The following is a 23798-nucleotide window of genomic DNA, read 5'->3' on the forward strand; positions in this document are numbered from 1 at the left end:
TCGGCTCTGTAACAATGTCATTGAGGATGGGTGCATAAAGAAATGCCAATCCAGTTTTAATATCCATATGGACCGGCATCCATTGAGTGACTATCACTCCTTAGTGGGTAGTGTGTTAAATAAAACAGATTGTTGGGTATGCTCTCAAGTACCTCAAGGTCATAGCAAATCAGGGCTAGTACCATTTCCTTTAACGTTAGGGGAGGTACTTGAGTTAAGTGGTGGGAGACCGGTGGACAGGAGGTTTAATATCTCCAGCCCTCCTAGTTTGAAGCTCCACCAATACCATGTGGATAGGTCCCTATTATGTTTTAACATCTCCAATCCCCGAAAGCCGGGAAATTGGGAAGTGTCATGGAGTAATCAAACCATGACCTTTTCGCATAGAGCAGATAGAATGCCTACAGATACAGAGCTTATACGCCACATAGCCAGTAGAGGAAAATCTTTCCGGTATAGGTATACCTTAGGAAATAGGATTACGAGAGTTGGAGAGGTATCACCAGGATACTGTGCACATATCGTACAACCTGATACGTGTACTAAGCAGATGGAAGAATTAGGGTTAGGAGATTTCACATGGAAGGTGTGTAATATGGTTATGTCCTACTCCGTCCCATATGTTCTCCCCGATGATGCATATTTCATATGCGGGAGAAAGGCGTATAAGTGGCTTGCCCCAAACTCTGAAGGATTGTGTTATATTGGAAAAGTACTGCCTGAAGTAATGACTGTATCACATGACAAAATGAAAGACATACACCGTGTTGCCCAAACTCCTTATACTCACACCCATTACGAGCACGTAGTTAAACGGCACCTGATAGAAAGAACAGAGCATCCGGCCTCTGACATGATCCATGAATCCACCGGGATTCAGTTTCTAATCGCGTTAGATATCACTCGCACCGCTAGAGGAGTATTGAATTACAAATACATATCTGCGCTCGCCAATTTGTTAGATAATATCACTGAAATGTATGATGACACGTTTAGGTATACTGGAAGAGAACTTCAGGCTTATAAAACAGAACTGGTACAGCATAGAATGGTTCTTAATTACCTCACAGCAGTGACAGGCGGATATTGTGTCACACTGGCAACACAATACGGCGTGAAATGTTGCACATATATTACGAATAGCACCGAGGATCCGGTCGAGGTCATAGACCAAAAGATGGACGATATTCTCCAACTGAAGTGGGAATTTCGCAGGAGACACAATCTCACTCTTGCTGCTGTAGGTAATGAGCTGACTGGTTGGGTGTCATGGTTGAACCCGCGAAATTGGTTCTCTGGTTTAGGAGACTGGGCTCAAGGAGTCATAATGGATGTTGGGAAGTTTCTCCTATGTATCTTAGGTGTTATCATAACGATTGGTTTGATATTTAGATGCGGTCAGGCTTTAATGAGGTGCAATCGTCGTACTAGGGTAATGAGTTTGAGGAGTGAGGAAACTGTAATTCCAATGGACTTGATTTATGACCCAACGGTAGAAACAATGATGTGATGAAAATGCGATTTCTACGGTCCATTTCTTTCACCTGTTTTTCCGTTTCCTCCAAGGTAAAAAGACCCACCTGGACGAGGAATTTGATGAGCCGATATACAGACAACAGATGGATTAAAGAAGAAGTTTTGACAACCTGATACACAGATTTTTGATGAACTATGCCATGGATCCCCAGTTTCCCTAGAAATTTTAAAATTACGCTAGCCCAACACTTTTGTAAATCTATGGACATTGACAGCTTTTGCTCGCACCTTATGGGCAAAAGCACAAAGAAGACTGCATTCAACAGACACCAAACAAGACCTCAATCGACGAATGTACATTTACCTGACATAGAATACCACCGCATTTACCGTAATTATGTCTTTTCTTCATTTCTACAACCCTCAGGTAATGACACACATAGTCGATAGGGAATACAGGCACAGATATCAGCAATCACATATCTCCCCCATTCATGTATCATCAACTAAAATGTGCTCCCCCATTTTGTTACAACCAAAGCCGAAAAGAGCTCGGTAAAGTTTGACAGCCCATCCACAGACCCGTACCACGGGATAAGAAGGAATTCAAATGTATACTTCGCAATACCTCGAAGCTTGATTTAAAACACGTACGGCACGATGATACATGACCCCCAAGCACGGATTCATACACACATGCTTCTGCTATCTCACTAGGTCATACCCTTTTCCTACCTTCTCCTCTCCTCCCCTACCCAACCATGTAAATGTATTAACCCCTGACATATATTTTTCTCCTTTTGAAATGTTTTAGAAGGTGGCAGTTATTGTTGACTGCCAAAGGGTGGACTGTCAAAGTCAGAAAAATATCTCTATGCACACTACCATATTTGCACCTCACACAGGTCCGTGCTGCGCATGCGTACGCTCTCCCGTACGTGCGCATACTCACAGTCGCGGGCACCCACAGGCGCACGGTATGCGTATTTACGGTAGAGTTTATGTGATCGTAGCGTGCGACTCAATCGTTACATATTTTCACTATATAATGTATTTTGTAGATCATGGTCCCTTTGATAGATTCTGAAAGCTTAGTTAACATAGCATGTTCCTGAACAGAGAGATCCCTCTTTGTATTGTACGAAGGGTCTAACAGGGGTCATACAGTGGTGTTTGGTACCCATCGGAAGAGTATTTAATTAGCAATATTTCGGTGTTGGTTTGAAGCGGATTAATCGCTCGTGCGAATAGTTATGGACATAAGAAGTTTATGAACATTTACTGTATTTGCACTTACTTATCCATGCGGCGGGAAACCCAGTTTCCCTCCCACCTGAGCTGTTGGAAATAGTCACGGCCCACCTGTATGAATCAACCTATGACCTTTTGTTATAATGCGAGGAGGAATTCCTGTGTCCAATGAACAATGAGATTGTAGGGACCATTGAATTGCATTGTGTGTGGGGCATAAATAGGCAGGCCGACCATATCCAGTTCACTCTCTTCAACGGTTCTCATTGCTGATAATCGGGAGCTGGATATCGAGGCGCATGCGATCGTTTCCCCTTGTGCGTAAGTGTTTCTCCGCAACTATATTGATCTTCTTGTTATTGTGGGCCAATTTCTCTCTCTCTCTCTCTTCTCCTCTTTTTCTCTTATTTTCCCTTAAATAGTAATTGTATTATATTTCCTGTGTAGTTATCTGGTTAGGTAGTCTATGTTATATTGTAGTGTATGATTTGTATTTGTATTAATTCTTTTGCAAGTATATCATTCATAATATATATATATATTAGGCGTTGGACCCTAAGCCCAGGTATCTGTGTATTTCTTATAGTGTTAAGTATTCTCAGAGCGTCGGTGACGCTAGAACAGCTTTAAAGGTAATAAGGTTATACTGTGTTGCATTTACACTCTATCATTACACTAAGGTTTTACTGCACAATACACTGTTTATGGTTTAGATACAAAGGTTTAACATTGTGAGCGTCAGCGCCGCTGGTGATCTCCTCGTGGTCCCGAGCGTCCGCTACGCTATAGCGAATCATTACGTTAGTCGGCAGCCAATAGCGTGCCTGCCTGTGATCTCTTGGCCGTGAGCGAACGTGACGCTTGAGCGTCTCGACCACGGCTATGCGATCGTTACGCAACGAGCGTACTCTTACGGTACTCCATACGTAAATAGCGTACAGTGTTCTTAGACCTCATAAAGGGTTTTATATAAGATAAATATTTAGCTTTATCACTCTTATTCATTGTTGTAGAATAGGTGACCTTTGCACACGTTCAGGTTATTCACTGGACTTGAATTGCTTAGATTTCAATAAAAAACTGGAAAAATGGGGCAGTTGTAAAACCATTGACCAGTAGCGTACATAGGAAGTGATTGACCGGTAGTGTACACAGGAAGTGATTGACCGGTAGTGTACATAGGAAGTGATTGTCCGGTAGTGTACACAGGAAGTGATTGACCGGTAGTGTACACAGGAAGTGATTGACCGGTAGTGTACATAGGAAGTGATTTATCGGTAGTGTACACAGGAAGTGATTGACCGGTAGTGTACACAGGAAGTGATTGACCGGTAGTGTACATAGGAAGGGATTGACCGGTAGTGTGCACAGGAAGTGACTCCATTTGCTGGGTACTCTTTTTCTATGCCCTATTTGTTTGAAACTCTCTTGATGTCACTAATCTGACACATGCTAAAGGAATATCTGTATTTACTGACCACTGTGTCATCTTGTTCCATCTCAGAGCGCTTTACGTTGGTCTCCAGACGGCACCGCGGCTTCCCGTTCAGCCTCACCTTTTACATTAATGGGATCCAGGTGGACCGGTTAAGCTCTTGCTGTGAATATAAGCATCGCAAGGGAGCGCGGCTTGGGGGCAAAAATGGATATTTCCGGTTCGTCAACATCGAGGGAGCTTCTCCTTGTTACAGGTACAGTATGATGCATCCAGCGCTGGGTGTTATCACAGGGATTACTGATGGACACACTATCAATGTGCTCCAACACATGACAATTTGCATTGCTCAGTCTGGTGCAAGCAGGTGTTGGGTTGGTCGCTGCTCTGCTCATCTGCACTCTATTAGTGTATAACCCCCGGTGTTACATTACTAACCCTCGGTGTTACATTACTAACCCTCGGTGTTACATTACTTGCTTTGTATGTAAAGGAGACTGAAATGTAGTTTATTTGTATGTTTTTAAAAATCTAACGACAATCCACAGAGACCACCCTTGGCTCCATGAGAGCATCACAACACCTCTCACTTATTATTTAGTGACTATGCTTTTATACTTGTGTGTATATGTTTCTTTATTCAGAGAATGTGTCCCAGCAGTAACAAGATTCCACTACTTGGCTTGGAATCCTCCCACATCTTGGATACTATGTATTAATACTTGCGGCAGAGCCAAGATTGTCAGTCCATATCATGGCGGAATTTTTTTGTTTGTTCGTTAACAAAACTCTCCTGGCAATGTATTAAAATTGACTTGCAGGGACATCGGATGCGAGAACCGCTGTCTCCATGGGTTATGTCCTGGGCGCATTGGAGGAATCTTACACATTTTCGGAAGACTCCTCCTGAGATCCCGACCCCGCCTATGCGCAGTGTTTCAGTTACGAGAGCTGGTCGTAAACTTTAGGAGAAGGATCATAAATCCCTTACCTGCGAGATTGCCTCCATTGGCATAAGAGTGGTTTGTGTCGTCTGAGAATTAGCCAACGGGGCCAAACCCTGAAAATTGGATACACAGCGATCAGACCGCAATCACCACTGAGAATAAGGACTGCGATCTGCAGCGCTTATAAGCCATTTGCAATAGTTTTCTATGAGTACATAAGATAATACAGAAACGGTTTCTGCATAATATGATGTAGAACTGGCTTGATAAATATGCCCCCTACATTTGATGTTTGAGGGCATCATTCTCTTTAATGTGTTACAGTAATGTGCACTTTGTTTTATTAAAATAGAGAATTACTACGTTAGTCCTAAATATTTCCAGGCAGAAGTCCTGGGCCGGTCGGTGTTGCATCATTATCCCCGGTAGCTTCCAATTAGCGGAGACTTCAACCTTCCTTGGCTATGTTTTATGTAAGAGGTTGATGCTGTCCTGAAACAGACAAATGTCCCTGCCTGAGTTTTCATGGAAATTTTGCAAAAGGAAACCTTATTTTATTTTGTAATACGGGTGTGTACGAATATGGAGACCAGAGTTTCAGGCTGCTTGTTTATCGGTCACGGGAGGTGCAGTTCACTGCTGGGGTTGGATCGGTAAATGGCTCACTGACCACTTGCCATGACGCCATTCCAGCAATATGTCTGTAATCTTTACTTATCAATTACTGGATATATTGAGGACCAGTTGTTGGAAACTATGAAGTCTCACTGCTTGTCTGAGGATCACAGGGCTCTTCTAGATGCACATCCCTGGCTCTGATCGGCTACAAACAAAGTTATACAAAATCATGAGGAAGTCCTGACTATTGGCGGCATACTGTATAATCCATTCTATGAATACAGATATCGCCCACAGTGTGCGCCCCTAATTTCTGTACTGTCCAAACCTGGACGGAGCCTGTAATGGTCCAATCACACCGCTCCACCTCTCTGTTCCAAAGCACAATAATAAATAATTAAGTTATAGTACCTACAGCCGGTGCGGGTCATTGGTAGAGATGAGCGGGTTCGGTTTCTCTGAATCCGAACCCGCCAGAACTTCATGTTTTTTTTCACGGGTCCGAGCGACTCGGATCTTCCCGCCTTGCTCGGTTAACCCGAGCGCGCCCGAACGTCATCATGACGCTGTCGGATTCTCGCGAGGCTCGGATTCTATCGCGAGACTCGGATTCTATATAAGGAGCCGCGCGTCGCCGCCATTTTCACACGTGCATTGAGATTGATAGGGAGAGGACGTGGCTGGCGTCCTCTCCGTTTAGAATTAGAATAGATTAGAGAGACACTTGATTTACTAATTTTGGGGAGCATTAGGAGTACTCAGTAGTGTACAGTGCAGAGTTTTGCTGATAGTGACCAGTGACCACCACTTTTATTTATAATCCGTTCTCTGCCTGAAAAAAGCGATACACAGCACACAGTGACTCAGTCACATACCATATCTGTGTGCACTGCTCAGGCTCAGGCCAGTGTGCTGCATCATCTATTATCTATATATAATATTATATATATCTGTCTGACTGCTCAGCTCACACAGCTTATAATTGTGGGGGAGACTGGGGAGCACTACTGCAGTGCCAGTTATAGGTTATAGCAGGAGCCAGGAGTACATAATATAATCCGTTCTCTGCCTGAAAAAAGCGATACACAGCACACAGTGACTCAGTCACATACCATATCTGTGTGCACTGCTCAGGCTCAGGCCAGTGTGCTGCATCATCTATTATCCATATATAATATTATATATATCTGTCTGACTGCTCAGCTCACACAGCTTATAATTGTGGGGGAGACTGGGGAGCACTACTGCAGTGCCAGTTATAGGTTATAGCAGGAGCCAGGAGTACATAATATATTATATAGTGAGTGACCACCAGACACACAGTGCAGTTTATTTAATATATCCGTTCTCTGCCTGAAAAAAGCGATACACACAGTGACTCAGTCAGTCACATACCATATCTGTGTGCACTGCTCAGGCTCAGGCCAGTGTGCTGCATCATCTATATATATTATATATCTGTCTGACTGCTCAGCTCACACAGCTTATAATTGTGGGGGAGACTGGGGAGCACTACTGCAGTGCCAGTTATAGGTTATAGCAGGAGCCAGGAGTACATAATATTATATTAAAATTAAACAGTGCACACTTTTGCTGCAGGAGTGCCACTGCCAGTGTGACTAGTGACCAGTGACCTGACCACCAGTATATAATATTAGTAGTATACTATCTCTTTATCAACCAGTCTATATTAGCAGCAGACACAGTACAGTGCGGTAGTTCACGGCTGTGGCTACCTCTGTGTCGGCACTCGGCAGCCCGTCCATAATTGTATATACCAGTGACCTAACCGTGGTTTTTTTTTCTTTCTTTATACATACATACTAGTTACGAGTATACTATCTCTTTATCAACCAGTCTATATATTAGCAGCAGACACAGTACAGTGCGGTAGTTCACGGCTGTGGCTACCTCTGTGTCGGCACTCGGCAGCCCGTCCATAATTGTATATACCACCTAACCGTGGTTTTTTTTTCTTTCTTTATACATACATACTAGTTACGAGTATACTATCTCTTTATCAACCAGTCTATATATTAGCAGCAGACACAGTACAGTGCGGTAGTTCACGGCTGTGGCTACCTCTGTGTCGGCACTCGGCAGCCCGTCCATAATTGTATATACCACCTAACCGTGGTTTTTTTTTCTTTCTTTATACATACATACTAGTTACGAGTATACTATCTCTTTATCAACCAGTCTATATATTAGCAGCAGACACCGTACAGTGCGGTAGTTCACGGCTGTGGCTACCTCTGTGTCGGCACTCGGCAGCCCGTCCATAATTGTATACTAGTATCCAATCCATCCATCTCCATTGTTTACCTGAGGTGCCTTTTAGTTGTGCCTATTAAAATATGGAGAACAAAAATGTTGAGGTTCCAAAATTAGGGAAAGATCAAGATCCACTTCCACCTCGTGCTGAAGCTGCTGCCACTAGTCATGGCCGAGACGATGAAATGCCAGCAACGTCGTCTGCCAAGGCCGATGCCCAATGGCATAGTACAGAGCATGTCAAAACCAAAACACCAAATATCAGTAAAAAAAGGACTCCAAAACCTAAAATAAAATTGTCGGAGGAGAAGCGTAAACTTGCCAATATGCCATTTACCACACGGAGTGGCAAGGAACGGCTGAGGCCCTGGCCTATGTTCATGGCTAGTGGTTCAGCTTCACATGAGGATGGAAGCACTCAGCCTCTCGCTAGAAAACTGAAAAGACTCAAGCTGGCAAAAGCACCGCAAAGAACTGTGCGTTCTTTGAAATCCCAAATCCACAAGGAGAGTCCAATTGTGTCGGTTGCGATGCCTGACCTTCCCAACACTGGACGTGAAGAGCATGCGCCTTCCACCATTTGCACGCCCCCTGCAAGTGCTGGAAGGAGCACCCGCAGTCCAGTTCCTGATAGTCAGATTGAAGATGTCAGTGTTGAAGTACACCAGGATGAGGAGGATATGGGTGTTGCTGGCGCTGGGGAGGAAATTGACCAGGAGGATTCTGATGGTGAGGTGGTTTGTTTAAGTCAGGCACCCGGGGAGACACCTGTTGTCCGTGGGAGGAATATGGCCGTTGACATGCCAGGTGAAAATACCAAAAAAATCAGCTCTTCGTGTGGAGGTATTTCACCAGAAATGCGGACAACAGGTGTCAAGCCGTGTGTTCCCTTTGTCAAGCTGTAATAAGTAGGGGTAAGGACGTTAACCACCTCGGAACATCCTCCCTTATACGTCACCTGCAGCGCATTCATAATAAGTCAGTGACAAGTTCAAAAACTTTGGGTGACAGCGGAAGCAGTCCACTGACCAGTAAATCCCTTCCTCTTGTAACCAAGCTCACGCAAACCACCCCACCAACTCCCTCAGTGTCAATTTCCTCCTTCCCCAGGAATGCCAATAGTCCTGCAGGCCATGTCACTGGCAATTCTGACGAGTCCTCTCCTGCCTGGGATTCCTCCGATGCATCCTTGCGTGTAACGCCTACTGCTGCTGGCGCTGCTGTTGTTGCCGCTGGGAGTCGATGGTCATCCCAGAGGGGAAGTCGTAAGCCCACTTGTACTACTTCCAGTAAGCAATTGACTGTTCAACAGTCCTTTGCGAGGAAGATGAAATATCACAGCAGTCATCCTACTGCAAAGCGGATAACTGAGTCCTTGACAACTATGTTGGTGTTAGACGTGCGTCCGGTATCCACCGTTAGTTCACAGGGAACTAGACAATTTATTGAGGCAGTGTGCCCCCCGTTACCAAATACCATCTAGGTTCCACTTCTCTAGGCAGGCGATACCGAGAATGTACACGGACGTCAGAAAAAGACTCACCAGTGTCCTAAAAAATGCAGTTGTACCCAATGTCCACTTAACCACGGACATGTGGACAAGTGGAGCAGGGCAGGGTCAGGACTATATGACTGTGACAGCCCACTGGGTAGATGTATGGACTCCCGCCGCAAGAACAGCAGCGGCGGCACCAGTAGCAGCATCTCGCAAACGCCAACTCTTTCCTAGGCAGGCTACGCTTTGTATCACCGCTTTCCAGAATACGCACACAGCTGAAAACCTCTTACGGCAACTGAGGAAGATCATCGCGGAATGGCTTACCCCAATTGGACTCTCCTGTGGATTTGTGGCATCGGACAACGCCAGCAATATTGTGTGTGCATTAAATATGGGCAAATTCCAGCACGTCCCATGTTTTGCACATACCTTGAATTTGGTGGTGCAGAATTTTTTAAAAAACGACAGGGGCGTGCAAGAGATGCTGTCGGTGGCCAGAAAAATTGCGGGACACTTTCGGCGTACAGGCACCACGTACAGAAGACTGGAGCACCACCAAAAACTACTGAACCTGCCCTGCCATCATCTGAAGCAAGAAGTGGTAACGAGGTGGAATTCAACCCTCTATATGCTTCAGAGGTTGGAGGAGCAGCAAAAGGCCATTCAAGCCTATACAATTGAGCACGATATAGGAGGTGGAATGCACCTGTCTCAAGTGCAGTGGAGAATGATTTCAACGTTGTGCAAGGTTCTGATGCCCTTTGAACTTGCCACACGTGAAGTCAGTTCAGACACTGCCAGCCTGAGTCAGGTCATTCCCCTCATCAGGCTTTTGCAGAAGAAGCTGGAGGCATTGAAGAAGGAGCTAAAAGAAGGCGATTCCGCTAGGCATGTGGGACTTGTGGATGCAGCCCTTAATTCGCTTAACAAGGATTCACGGGTGGTCAATCTGTTGAAATCAGAGCACTACATTTTGGCCACCGTGCTCGATCCTAGATTTAAAGCCTACCTTGGATCTCTCTTTCCGGCAGACACAGGTCTGCTGGGGTTGAAAGACCTGCTGGTGACAAAATTGTCAAGTCAAGCGGAACGCGACCTGTCAACATCTCCTCCTTCACATTCTCCCGCAACTGGGGGTGCGAGGAAAAGGCTCAGAATTCCGAGCCCACCCGCTGGCGGTGATGCAGGGCAGTCTGGAGCGACTGCTGATGCTGACATCTGGTCCGGACTGAAGGACCTGACAACGATTACGGACATGTCGTCTACTGTCACTGCATATGATTCTCTCAACATTGATAGAATGGTGGAGGATTATATGAGTGACCGCATCCAAGTAGGCACGTCACACAGTCCGTACTTATACTGGCAGGAAAAAGAGGCAATTTGGAGGCCCTTGCACAAACTGGCTTTATTCTACCTAAGTTGCCCTCCCACAAGTGTGTACTCCGAAAGAGTGTTTAGTGCCGCCGCTCACCTTGTCAGCAATCGGCGTACGAGGTTACATCCAGAAAATGTGGAGAAGATGATGTTCATTAAAATGAATTATAATCAATTCCTCCGCGGAGACATTGACCAGCAGCAATTGCCTCCACAAAGTACACAGGGAGCTGAGATGGTGGATTCCAGTGGGGACGAATTGATAATCTGTGAGGAGGGGGATGTACACGGTGATATATCGGAGGGTGAAGATGAGGTGGACATCTTGCCTCTGTAGAGCCAGTTTGTGCAAGGAGAGATTAATTGCTTCTTTTTTGGGGGGGGTCCAAACCAACCCGTCATATCAGTCACAGTCGTGTGGCAGACCCTGTCACTGAAATGATGGGTTGGTTAAAGTGTGCATGTCCTGTTTTGTTTATACAACATAAGGGTGGGTGGGAGGGCCCAAGGACAATTCCATCTTGCACCTCTTTTTTCTTTTCTTTTTCTTTGCATCATGTGCTGATTGGGGAGGGTTTTTTGGAAGGGACATCCTGCGTGACACTGCAGTGCCACTCCTAGATGGGCCCGGTGTTTGTGTCGGCCACTAGGGTCGCTAATCTTACTCACACAGTCAGCTACCTCATTGCGCCTCTTTTTTTCTTTGCGTCATGTGCTGTTTGGGGAGGGTTTTTTGGAAGGGACATCCTGCGTGACACTGCAGTGCCACTCCTAGATGGGCCCGGTGTTTGTGTCGGCCACTAGGGTCGCTAATCTTACTCACACAGTCAGCTACCTCATTGCGCCTCTTTTTTTCTTTGCGTCATGTGCTGTTTGGGGAGGGTTTTTTGGAAGGGACATCCTGCGTGACACTGCAGTGCCACTCCTAGATGGGCCCGGTGTTTGTGTCGGCCACTAGGGTCGCTAATCTTACTCACACAGCTACCTCATTGCGCCTCTTTTTTTCTTTGCGTCATGTGCTGTTTGGGGAGGGTTTTTTGGAAGGGCCATCCTGCGTGACACTGCAGTGCCACTCCTAGATGGGCCCGGTGTTTGTGTCGGCCACTAGGGTCGCTAATCTTACTCACACAGCTACCTCATTGCGCCTCTTTTTTTCTTTGCATCATGTGCTGTTTGGGGAGGGTTTTGTGGAAGGGACATCCTGCGTGACACTGCAGTGCCACTCCTAGATGGGCCCGGTGTTTGTGTCGGCCACTAGGGTCGCTAATCTTACTCACACAGTCAGCTACCTCATTGCGCCTCTTTTTTTCTTTGCGTCATGTGCTGTTTGGGGAGGGTTTTTTGGAAGGGCCATCCTGCGTGACACTGCAGTGCCACTCCTAGATGGGCCCGGTGTTTGTGTCGGCCACTAGGGTCGCTAATCTTACTCACACAGCTACCTCATTGCGCCTCTTTTTTTCTTTGCGTCATGTGCTGTTTGGGGAGGGTTTTTTGGAAGGGCCATCCTGCGTGACACTGCAGTGCCACTCCTAGATGGGCCCGGTGTTTGTGTCGGCCACTAGGGTCGCTAATCTTACTCACACAGCTACCTCATTGCGCCTCTTTTTTTCTTTGCGTCATGTGCTGTTTGGGGAGGGTTTTTTGGAAGGGACATCCTGCGTGACACTGCAGTGCCACTCCTAGATGGGCCCGGTGTTTGTGTCGGCCACTAGGGTCGCTTATCTTACTCACACAGCGACCTCGGTGCAAATTTTAGGACTAAAAATAATATTGTGAGGTGTGAGGTATTCAGAATAGACTGAAAATGAGTGTAAATTATGGTTTTTGAGGTTAATAATACTTTGGGATCAAAATGACCCCCAAATTCTATGATTTAAGCTGTTTTTTAGTGTTTTTGGAAAAAAACACCCGAATCCAAAACACACCCGAATCCGACAAAAAAAATTCGGTGAGGTTTTGCCAAAACGCGTTCGAACCCAAAACACGGCCGCGGAACCGAACCCAAAACCAAAACACAAAACCCGAAAAATTTCAGGCGCTCATCTCTAATCATTGGGTCAACCATAATTAGGTCAAGTGTCAATAAGTGGAACCCATATGCAAGAGGTCGACAGGGTCAATAGGTTGACATGTAAAAAGTAGACGCCTGAAAAGGTCGACACAGTCTGTAGGTCTACATGGGAAAGGTCAACATAAGTTGTTTTTTTTTGGGTGACATTCACCATTTTAAATCACAAGTGACCCCCAACTAGTGTATGGTTTCGCTCGCCATGCTTCTGGCAGATTACTATTCCCAATCGTAGTCCATGTGGGTGGTAAATTATGAAAAAGTTGAATAAAAATGTTGACCATTTGAATCTGGTGGTGACATTTTGTACCCGTCGACCTTAAGCACTGTCGACCTTTTGACCTTTTCAACCTTTTGCACCTTTCATCCTAATGCATATCGACCATATGAGGTCAACCTATAGACTGGCGACCTATCATCCGGAACCACCGACAGTTCCCCCTTGGGTCAGGTGTGTGGAATTTGCAGCCTGATGCTACTCCTGAGATGTTGGTTTACTGTAGGAACTTTGGAAACTAATTAGTTGTACAGACAAGTTCTGTCAACTTTACCATATTAAAAATGTATGGCAATCGTGTTATCAAATGTAGGTTACATCAGTTCTTGTACAGTCCCTTAACTCTTAGTTCCTCCAGTTTACTTTGTTTATTCTATCTAATTGTACCTAAAGTAACTGTGTTACAAATCTTTACTGCCATGTGTTGACCATAAAATATATCTGCCAGAATTTCACTAGCAGCGGCATGCTTACACGGCACCGGGCGCCTCAGGTGAAGGGGCCATTAACAGCGAAGTGTTGACTTTGTAAACCAAGACTAGGCATGGGCCATGCAAATTCAACTTAATCATGATGTCTATCCTCCTAGGTGCATCATTGCAATGGGCCTGGATAAACAGCCATCTCCACCGCCAAAGAGCAGGACAAAGCAAGAGAACAAGGAGGATAAGGACGAGGAGGAAGAACCTGAGGTTTCTGAGACCATTTACTATGATGAAGTTGATCGTAAAACAGTACAAACACGAGCAGTCAATGATGATGATGACGACGATGAGAAAATAGAAGATAAATCAAACATGGACTATGAAGATGAAGGAGAAGAAGAAGAAAAGAACCAGGACACCAAGACGGACGAGTACGATGCAGATAATGAAGCCAAGGACGGTAAATTTATGCAGAGGGTTTAATAATGCTTTATGCTATTTACACTTCCCTACTATCTCATGACCCCTGGTGGGTGAACATACCCGTAATGCCACACAGCCTACAGCCATGCCCCACGTTCCTGCTCCAGTATTAGCAAATGCTGGGACGCCATCTAGAAATAAGGGAGACAATGGTCAATTCATTCTGGTCTGTGGTGGGGGCTAGATTCCAGGCAGGTCAAAAATTATACCATTAATTCTGCTCGCAACACTTAACGCCACAAACAAGCCAGAGAAATGGCCAAAATCCCGCAGCAAAATGCGGAACTAGGCGAATATTCTGTTTATTACGCCCCTCTCTACTGCCAGCAATTTCTATCTCTGTCTTTGGGAAAAGATCTTTCTATAAGAGAGTATAATGATTATTTTATGAGCTATGAGAAAATACGCAGACACACAATGCATTTAGCTTTGCTCACATGCGCCTGGCATAAAGGCGAGAAGGTGTGCCCCCACCTTGCCGGAAGTGCTGGCGTTAAGTGGCAAAACCAGAGCCTTTAGGGTTGTTATAGACTTTACCAGGCCTCCCCTCATTAAATAAAATGATAATAAATAACATAAATAAATAAAAATGGAAAACTAAGAGGGAAAGTTAATGAAGAGCCTGATAAGAAGGGAGAGAGGAGTCAGACCAAGCCCGTAATTTGCCCTGGCACCCAGGGGTGTCTAGACGCTCCACTGAAGATTACCGTTACTTTTCATATCAAAGGAAGTCTGCCCATGCAGCGCACACACTCCGAGCCTCTCACCGCCTGTTCCTTCCCCAGTACTGAGGTGCCTGGTGTCAGCACACGGACAAGAGGAAATAGCTATAACTAGGGAATCCAATTAAAGAAATGCCCTGTGTACCATCTGTTCCTATTACAGGGTGCATGTGATAAAAGCAGAAGCGCTGTTACATCCACTTAGCTGCTGTGCGGAGGAGGACAGAGCCTGCGTCTCAGTGTCTCAGCGTGCACAGGGAAATGTTTTTTTTCTTCAAAATAAAGTGTTATAGGGCGACCAGACCTGCATTTAAATTCATTTTTCTTTTCCTTTCTGCATTTTGTGCTATTGCTGTTATCTGGATATAAAGGGGGGTACACACGGAGAGATCCGTGCTTAAAATCTAAGCAATCTTGCTAGATTGCTTAGATTTTAAGCACGGATCTGCCGTGTGTATGCCCTCCAGCGATAGCGATGCGCGGCCCCGCGCATCGCCGATGCTAGATTGAGCTGCATGCAGGCTCAATCTAGCGGGTCGCTCACTTCACCGTTGTGTGAAGTGAGCGGCCCCCCGTCGGCTTTCCCTCTCGCTCAGCACATCGCGCTGTGCTGAGCGGGGTGAGAGATGTGTGCTGAGCGGTCTGTGTTAAGATCGCTCAGCACACATCTCTCCCGTGAGTACCCCCCTTAAGGCTCCAGTGTGTTTTACAAAGCAGGGTAATATAAATCAAGGTTAGTACAGGTGTCTTCTTATTCATTATTGCTGCAGTCACGCCAAACATCCCTTTTCGGCGCGTCAGGTCCTGTGCGACTCAGCTTGCACTGAGTGTTTTTTTCCCCCCCAGATGTGCGCCTTAAGGGTCCTACACACTGGTAGATATTTAATAACTATATGGACGATACCGTTCAAAATTGAAAGATATATCGTTCAGTGTGGAGGCACCGGCGATGGACGATGCGCGTCCCTGCAGTCGTTCATAGTTGGTCTATCATCGTTTATCATTGCAAGCCAATTTGGACGATATCGATGTTTGCAATGTAAAATCGTTCATACAAATCGTTCAGTGTGTATGCAAAAAATCGTTACAGAAAAATTGTTCATTGTTCAAATCGCTTAAATCGCACAGTGTGGGGTATATTTACGAAGATTCGTAATTGTCGGGATTTGGTGGGAGATTAAACACGAATGACATCGGTAGTGTGAATTTGCAACTTTTTGGTTTTTTTACGTCTCATTTACTATGGTGTCGTATTCTGCATTTTTGTTTTTTTCCGATGTCGATGTCATTCGTAATGTCAGGCAGTGTTTTACGGGAGTGATTAGTAAAACACTGCCTGACAAAATACAATGAATCCCGTCCGGATCTGTGAGATCCGTGCAGGGCTTCATTGTGTATATTAAGAGAAGTGAAGAAAGATTTAAAAATTTTAAATAAATTTGCGTGGGGTCCCCCCTCCTAAGCATAACCAGCCTCGGGCTCTTTGAGCTGGTCCTGGTTGTAAAAATACAGGGAAAAAAACTGACTGGGGTTCCCCCATATTTAAACAACCAACACCGGGCTGTGCACCTGGTGCAAAAAATACGGGGGACAAAAAACGTATGTGTCCCCCGTATTTTTTACACCAGTACCAGGCTCCACTAGTCAGAGAGATAATGCCACAGCCGGGGGACACTTTTATATTGGTCCCTGCGGCCGTGGCATTACCCCCCCCAACTAGTAACTCCTGGCCGGGGTACCCTGGAGGAGTGGGGACCCCTTAAATAAAGGGGTCCCCCCCCTCCAGCCACCCAAGGACCAGGGGTGAAGCCCGAGGCTGTCCCCCCCATCCGTGGGCGGTGGATGGGAGGATGATAGCCTTTTGTGTAAAAAAAGAAAATTGTTTTTTTTTGTAGCAGAACTACAAGTCCCAGCAAGCCTCCCCGCAAGCTGGTACTTGGAGAACCACAAGTACCAGCATGTGGGGGGGAAACGGGCCCGCTGGTACCTGTAGTTCTACTACCAAAAAAATACACAAATAAAAACAAAACACAGACACCGTGAAAGTAAAATTTTAGTGAACATACATGCACACTTACATACATACATACTTACCTATGTTGACACGAAGCAGTCGGTCCTCTTCTCCAGTAGAATCCAGGGGTACCTGTAAATAAAAATTATACTCACAAACAATCCAGTGTAGATCGATCCTCTTCTTAAAAGTTATAATCCACATACTTGTTAAAATAAAAAAACGAAATACCCGGTCCACGCACTGAAAGGGGATCCATGTTTACACATGGAACCCCTTTCCCCGACTGGCGGGACCCCCCGTGACTCCTGTCAAAGAGGGTCTCTTCAGCCAATCAGGGAGCGCCACGTCATGGCACTCTCCTGATTGGCTGTGCGCTCCTGCACTGTCAGTCAGGCGGAGTACTGTAGATACAATGTAGCGTAGCGGCGCTACATTATATCCAATGGTGAGAACTTTGCAGTCTGCGGTAGACCGCGAGGTTAAGTGGGGCCAACCACAAGAGTGACCCCACTTAACCCTGCATTTTTCTGGACACTCCCTGTAAACGCTCAGTTACCACCCATAAACGGCCTCTTCCTGTCAATCACCTTGTGAACGCTCGGGTGATCGGATTTTTCGCACCATCCCATCGCAGACCGGCGATGCCCGTTGTTGTTGTCCGACGCGCGTGCGCATTGCGGTGCATACACATGCGCAGTTAGGACCTGATCACCTGCTGTGCGAAAACTCACAGCAGCGATAAGATCTGAATGACCCCCTCAGACTCAGACACACACTGCCGCATATCAAATTAATCAGCGCAGTCTCGTCTAATTGCGACTAAGATGCACATGTGGGCGAAAAAGACGTTGCACCGCTCGACTCACTGGCGACAGGCGTCTCGCGCAGGAGGGCGTATTGAGGCGAGACGTACGAGGACACATCTGCATTAATAATGGAATATTCTGCAGTATACTGAATATTGTTTAGGCTAAAAGTAATCTGTTAGTCGGTGGCGCGCTAAGCCATTGTGCGATGTACGGCATCCAATGGGAGAGGTTGTTGCATTCAGAGATAAGGGGAGGCCTGTCTACTGTATTACAATCTTGTTAACATGGAGGTAAATGGACTAAAACATTTTTACAAATAATATCTATTATTATAATAGAATATCAAAATGAACATTACTTATATACAGTATTATCAGCATATTCTGTTGTGCGTTACACAAATGTACTATATATTATTATAGATTACAACCAGAGTGATTGCAATCTACAGGTAAAAGTAGAATTCGATAAATAGTTTAATTTGGTCCTGGACTACGAACCCGTGGCACCCCTGTAAGTGTCAGTCTGGGAACCACTGATCTATTCTATTGCAAAGGGGCTCCACCTTTTTTTAAGGCATCATAGATAATACCTGATGATATCCTGCAGGTGGCGCCATTGCTCTAGCTTTTGATGTGGTTGTCAAAAATTTTTTTCTTGTTATTAAATAACATTGCAGCGCTCAGCGTTCCTCACATTCAACCTAACAACATTTAATTTCACACATTGCATTATTATATTTCTCTATTATACCCAACAGTCTTTGCAATGCAGTTTACAGTCCCATAGCCTGGATCTAGATTGTATAGAACAATTATTCCTATAGGCAGCTACTGTACCATAGGATGCTTTGTTGCGAGTTCGCGGGGCCTTGCTCTAAATTACATATTGCTGTTGCACTTTTCTCCGCCATTTGTACTTGGTGTAGAACTGACTTGCAGTCACTTTATAAACAAATGCTAATGGGAGTTTTTAGCTAATTAGGATTGGTCTTAAAATATATAATGGAATTTTTCTATGGACCCCCAAATATCTTAAATTAATTCACTTAGTCTACAATATGTGCTTGTTTGGCTAAGTGTTGCAACCTGCGGCTTTCCAACTGCTGTGGAACTACAAATCCCAGCATGCCCTTATACAGTTTTGCTGTTAGGGTCATGCTAACACAGTGGCAGGGAATGCTGGGATGTGTGGTTCCACAATAGCTGGACTGCCACAGGTTGCTTAACCCTGTTGTGGACTATATATTGTCCTTTTACAGGATTCCTGCTGCATATTTTCATCCATACACCCAGATACAATACAGTCATAGATGCCTGGGACAGGTGACGAGGCTCCGGCACCCGCCCCTTACTCTATGTACTGAGATGAACTGCAAGCAATATCAGATATATGATGTCTCTGAGTGCAGCCTGTGCGGCTTTCTTCCCACAGACTATGATGAGGATTTTGAAGCGGAAGAAGACAAACCTGATGAGAAACTTAATGAAGAAGGACAGGTTGATGATCAAGTGAATGAGAAGTCAAAGTCACCCTCGAATGATGAAAAAGATGATTTAAACCAGGAAGGGGGAAGTAGCGCGCCATCAAACACTGCGCCAGAGGCTGGTGACAGCGAGAGAGATGAAACAGATGGGCGTTGTGACAGCGACGACGGAGAGAATAAACAAGGTTACTCATTTGTACTATTGACTACTTTTTACTGTTTAAATGTATGATTGCTAAAATGTATTCTGGGCTTTTTTTATTGGATGTAACCCTCCGTGTGACACCGCGCTGTGCTGCTCCCTGGAAAGACCTATTTATCCTGCATAGAGGAATGGCAGAAGATACTTTACAAAATAATTGCTTGTAGTCCACAATGTGAATTAATTCCACAGTTAGGTCATGGCACTTCATAGCTACACTGTGTATTGCAGAGGTAGGCAACCTGTAGTGCTCCAGCTGCATGGGACTACACCTCCCAGCATGCTCTGCCACAGTGTTGCTTTTAGGGCATGCTGAAACTGTGTACTTATACGGCAGCTGGTGTGAGAGAGATTGCCTGGTGTACCCCTGACAAACATTTATAGTAAAACTGCGATTACGCCAGACAGCGTCACTGTTCTGTTACATGTAGCGTTCCGTATGACCTCAGCGAGCAGTGTCTCCAGCGCTCAGGGACGTTTAGCTATGCCATTGTCGCTGACTACATGGTACAGGATACCAGCGGCCCTTCCAGATTGCATCCTTTGCTGCTGTATTCGTACTTTGCGTTCTGTCTGATTGCTTCAGGGATCCCGTTAGATTGCTAATATCGTTCTCTGCTGCTTTACAAAGAACAATAGATAGAAAAGTAGAGAAATTACTGTTACATACACTGAAGCTTCTAGCAGGGCAGGCCTCCGTCCCTCACATGTGTAGCGCAGGTTTTCTCAACAAGTGACAGAAGTATTTGCACCAACAGCAAAGATATAACACTGCATCATAATATAGCAAGCTTTGTTTTGCAGCCTGTTATCTTCCAAAATAATTCCGTTCTTGTTGCCCTCCAACAATGGGATAATACATGCAGCTTTCAGATCTGGAATAAATACTTAGGCACTTCATTGTATTTCCACTGTAACATATAAACTGTTAAAAATCAAACGTCACAAAACAAGTAAAAATATACTTTCGGGTGCAATTAGCGAGCCTGAAACAAAGCAATACGTTTTATGGAGCTGCACTTGGAAGATCTGCAGTTCCACCAATGAATTGCTTTGTCAGAGCAGAAGCACCTCCTCTGGGTTGTCAAAGCCCCTCCCCTAGAAGCTTCACTAACATTGAAACTGAGTTCTGTCACATGACAGTTGTCATGTGATTCTGAATAAGCCCCAGAGGAGCCACATAGAGGATTTTCGGCACAGGCTGTATAACACACTGGGAGATCAGTTGCCGCTGAGCCCCAGTAAGTTATTCATAGTTTATTTTCTATTATATTTAATTTCAGGTCACCTAAATGCACTCAAAGCTACATTTTTCATCTCAGCAAGAATTGGTCTTTAAACATTCCATAATCCCGTCCATTAAATGACATGACCTAGGGTACATGTTGCAGCAGCAATTTGGGTGCCCATTACCGTTCCTTAAAATAACCAGTAAAATCATAATTTGTTTAGTATGAGTCTGGATCAAAAGCTGCATAATATACATTTATTTCTTCATTTATGTTTACCATTTGCATCTTTTTACCATATTTATTGCAATTCCTAAGGCTCAGTATTGACACATCGAATGATGAAGAGTTCACAGGCTGTTCCGTTTTCTTTCATTACTTCCTTACATAAATTTTCTTTCCTTTGATCTGCGCAGCTTACTTTGATATTGTATTTTCCATATTGAATAGGAAAACATAGCGTAGCTGAAGAGGATATGAACTCAGCTGCAAGAAAAATCCAGATTCTTTATAGAGAACGTAGAGTTCGGAAGCCGAACAGTCAGAGGAATAAAACAGGTTTGATATCGGAAAATCAATGGCTGGAATCTATCTATAATTGCGCTTGCTAATTGCCCTGGAGTTTGGGGGCCAATCTCATCATTTTCTTACATTCTAATCCGAGCTGCCTGAATCTGCATGTTCCACAATCAGCGTTTCTCTGTGATTAAATCTGCTCTTTTAATGATCCACTTAATTGAATCCCTAATCGTGACTGCAAATAGCACCCGGAAAGTGATGCTGTGAGTTTGTAGTGTGTGATACGCACTGTACGTTGTCAGCCGGCAGAGTTGTGTAACTAAGAAAAAACTGTTTTTTGTAGATTTTTTTTTTATTGAAAAATATCACCATCACCTGGTATCACTTAGTACACCATCATCTGCTCATAACGGAGGCAAGCCATTTACTGAGCATGTTGTGCCTCGTGTCTCACGACATAATGGATACAATTCACTGGAAGTTATTCACAAAATCCGAAACAGTCCCTAGATTTCCGACAGGTCACCTTAGGGCTATCTGCGGGGGTGCAGAAGTTTGGCAAGGCAGACGGGAGGGGTTGGGCAGAGTGACAAAGGGCACATCTACGATCAGGAACACAGACATGTGGGGGGACGCCCAGCACAGGGCTAGTGCGCCCCACATGTCAGGCTCGACCCCCCCCCCCCCCCCCCCCCCGCACAAGTTCAAAGGTATCACACAGCGGCGATGCTTTTGTTCTTTAGGAGTGGCTCCCTACAAGCGCAGCTACTGCACGCTGGCATGGAGTTACTCGTCGCTGTGAGGGTCGCAGTAGATACGTGTGACGTCACGCAGCCACCATGGCCTGTCCCCCCGCACGGACCGGGCACACCTGTGTTGCCTGGACCGCGCCCCTAAACTGCGGCCAAACGCCGCCCTCCGGCCCCCTCCCGCCCAGCGACCGCCTCTTCCTGTCAATCAGGCAGAGGCGATCGCAGGGCTGAGACGGCCATTGGCGGCGCCGGCGCAGTTTAGACCTGAGCGACTGCACCGATCAGGTCTGAATTAGGCCCAATGTTCCTACTGAACCAAAGAAATAGGGCCTAATTCAGACCTGATCATAGATGTGCTAAATGTAGCACATCTACGATCAGCCACACTGACATGCGGGGAGACGCCCAGCACAGGGCTAGTCCGCCCCGCATGTCAGGCCTGACCCCCCCCCTCCCTCGCCGCACAAGTACAAAAGCATCGTGCAGTGGCGATGCTTTTGTATTTGAAGAGTAACTCCCCACCAGCGCAGTTCCTGCACGCTGGCAGGGAGCTACTCGTCGCTGTGAGGGTTGCAGCGGCTGCGTGTGACATCATGCAGCCGCCGCGGCCCGCCCCCTGCATAGTCCGAGCATGCCGGCGTTGCCGGAACCGCGCCCCTAAAACAGTGGCCAAACGCCGCCGTCCCGTCCCCTCCCGCCCAGCGACCGTCTCTGCCTGTCAATCAGGCAGAGGTGATCGCAGGGCTGAGACAGCCGTCGGCCATCTGGCATGCACCGGCGCACTGCGTCGACGGCGCATGCGCAGTTCAGACCTGATCGGCTGCTGTGCGAAAACACAGCCGCAATCAGGTCTGAATTAGGCCTTGAGACTCTTATTAGCAGAGCAGCAGTGCATAAACTAGATATCATTGTGCAGTCACTGTCATTAGATAAAGGATGGGGGGTTGGGGGGGGGGGGGGTATTTATTTAGTGTCACTTTCCAGCACTGGGTCAGTTTTATACCAGGGTGACAGGTTCCATTCCTTGCCCGCAGCATGGCGAGCGAACCGAGCCATGCGCGAGGGCGCGGTACACTAATGGGGCTTTAGCAGAAAACACCCTCCAAAAAATAAAATTGTATCTACCTTTATTGTTTCGACCATTTCCATGTCGACATTTTGACCCTACTGTCTACCTATTCCATGCCCTCCAACATTTTACATAGAAAAATCGGTACAAATTAGGAAAGGGGGCGTGGCCACAGGTAAAGCGGGCATGGCCACGCCCCTTTCCCTATACTTTCAATGGAAGTTTGAAGAGACAAAAATCGGTACAGACCATAAAAAAAAGGTCCTGCACCTGCCAAAAAGGTCCAGCTGGAGGGTATGCTATTCCTGTTTGACCTTTTCTACTGTCTACCTATTCCGTGTCAACCTCTTGACCCTGCGACTTAATGCATGTCCACCATTAGTGGTAGACCTAATGACTGTAGACCTTTCTAGTGTAGATGTGATAATCCACACCCCTCTCTCACACCAAAGTGTTCAAGTGTCTTCGCATCCCTACGTTACGTAGCGTAGGCGGGCACCGTGACGTCTGCTTTGTGAACCATTATGGCGCACCGGTACAAAACCCATGCATTGTGCTGTGAGCACCAGGGGCGCTTCCTATGTTCCCGTCAGTGGTGCTGGGAGCAAACAGAAATTGGCGCTGTAGGGACCGCCGTTTCGGAATTCGATGAACGGCGCCTGATGGAATTTTCCCCTTAATGATAGGAAAATAAACATTTAAATAATTCTATTCTGAGGATTATAGGGTGAGATAAGCTCATTTATAATATCCGGTGATGATGTAGTATTTTTACCAGTATTATCAACTATTATATCAGTGGGGTTAACGCACAACACAGGGTATTATTTTATACTGGGGTTAAGCATTACTATGATGGCTCTC

At 45.7% G+C, this 23798-nt stretch overlaps 1 protein-coding gene across 3 annotated transcripts in view; it reads left to right on the forward strand.

Moving 5' to 3' along the window:
- The window catches only part of ERICH3 (glutamate rich 3), a 205718-nt gene that overhangs the window by 138423 nt on the left and 43497 nt on the right, over positions 1-23798 (forward strand). For 2 of the 3 annotated variants that reach the window (XM_063939078.1, XM_063939080.1), the window contains exons 9-12: positions 4232-4418; positions 13811-14106; positions 19112-19348; positions 21045-21152. In XM_063939078.1, coding sequence (XP_063795148.1) covers positions 4232-4418; positions 13811-14106; positions 19112-19348; positions 21045-21152 — 828 coding nt within the window. The remainder of the gene's footprint in view (positions 1-4231; positions 4419-13810; positions 14107-19111; positions 19349-21044; positions 21153-23798) is intronic. The other variant, XM_063939079.1, reaches the window with a different exon arrangement.

Source organism: Pseudophryne corroboree, chromosome 9, assembly GCF_028390025.1.
Source record: "Pseudophryne corroboree isolate aPseCor3 chromosome 9, aPseCor3.hap2, whole genome shotgun sequence".
NCBI lineage: Eukaryota > Metazoa > Chordata > Amphibia > Anura > Myobatrachidae > Pseudophryne > Pseudophryne corroboree.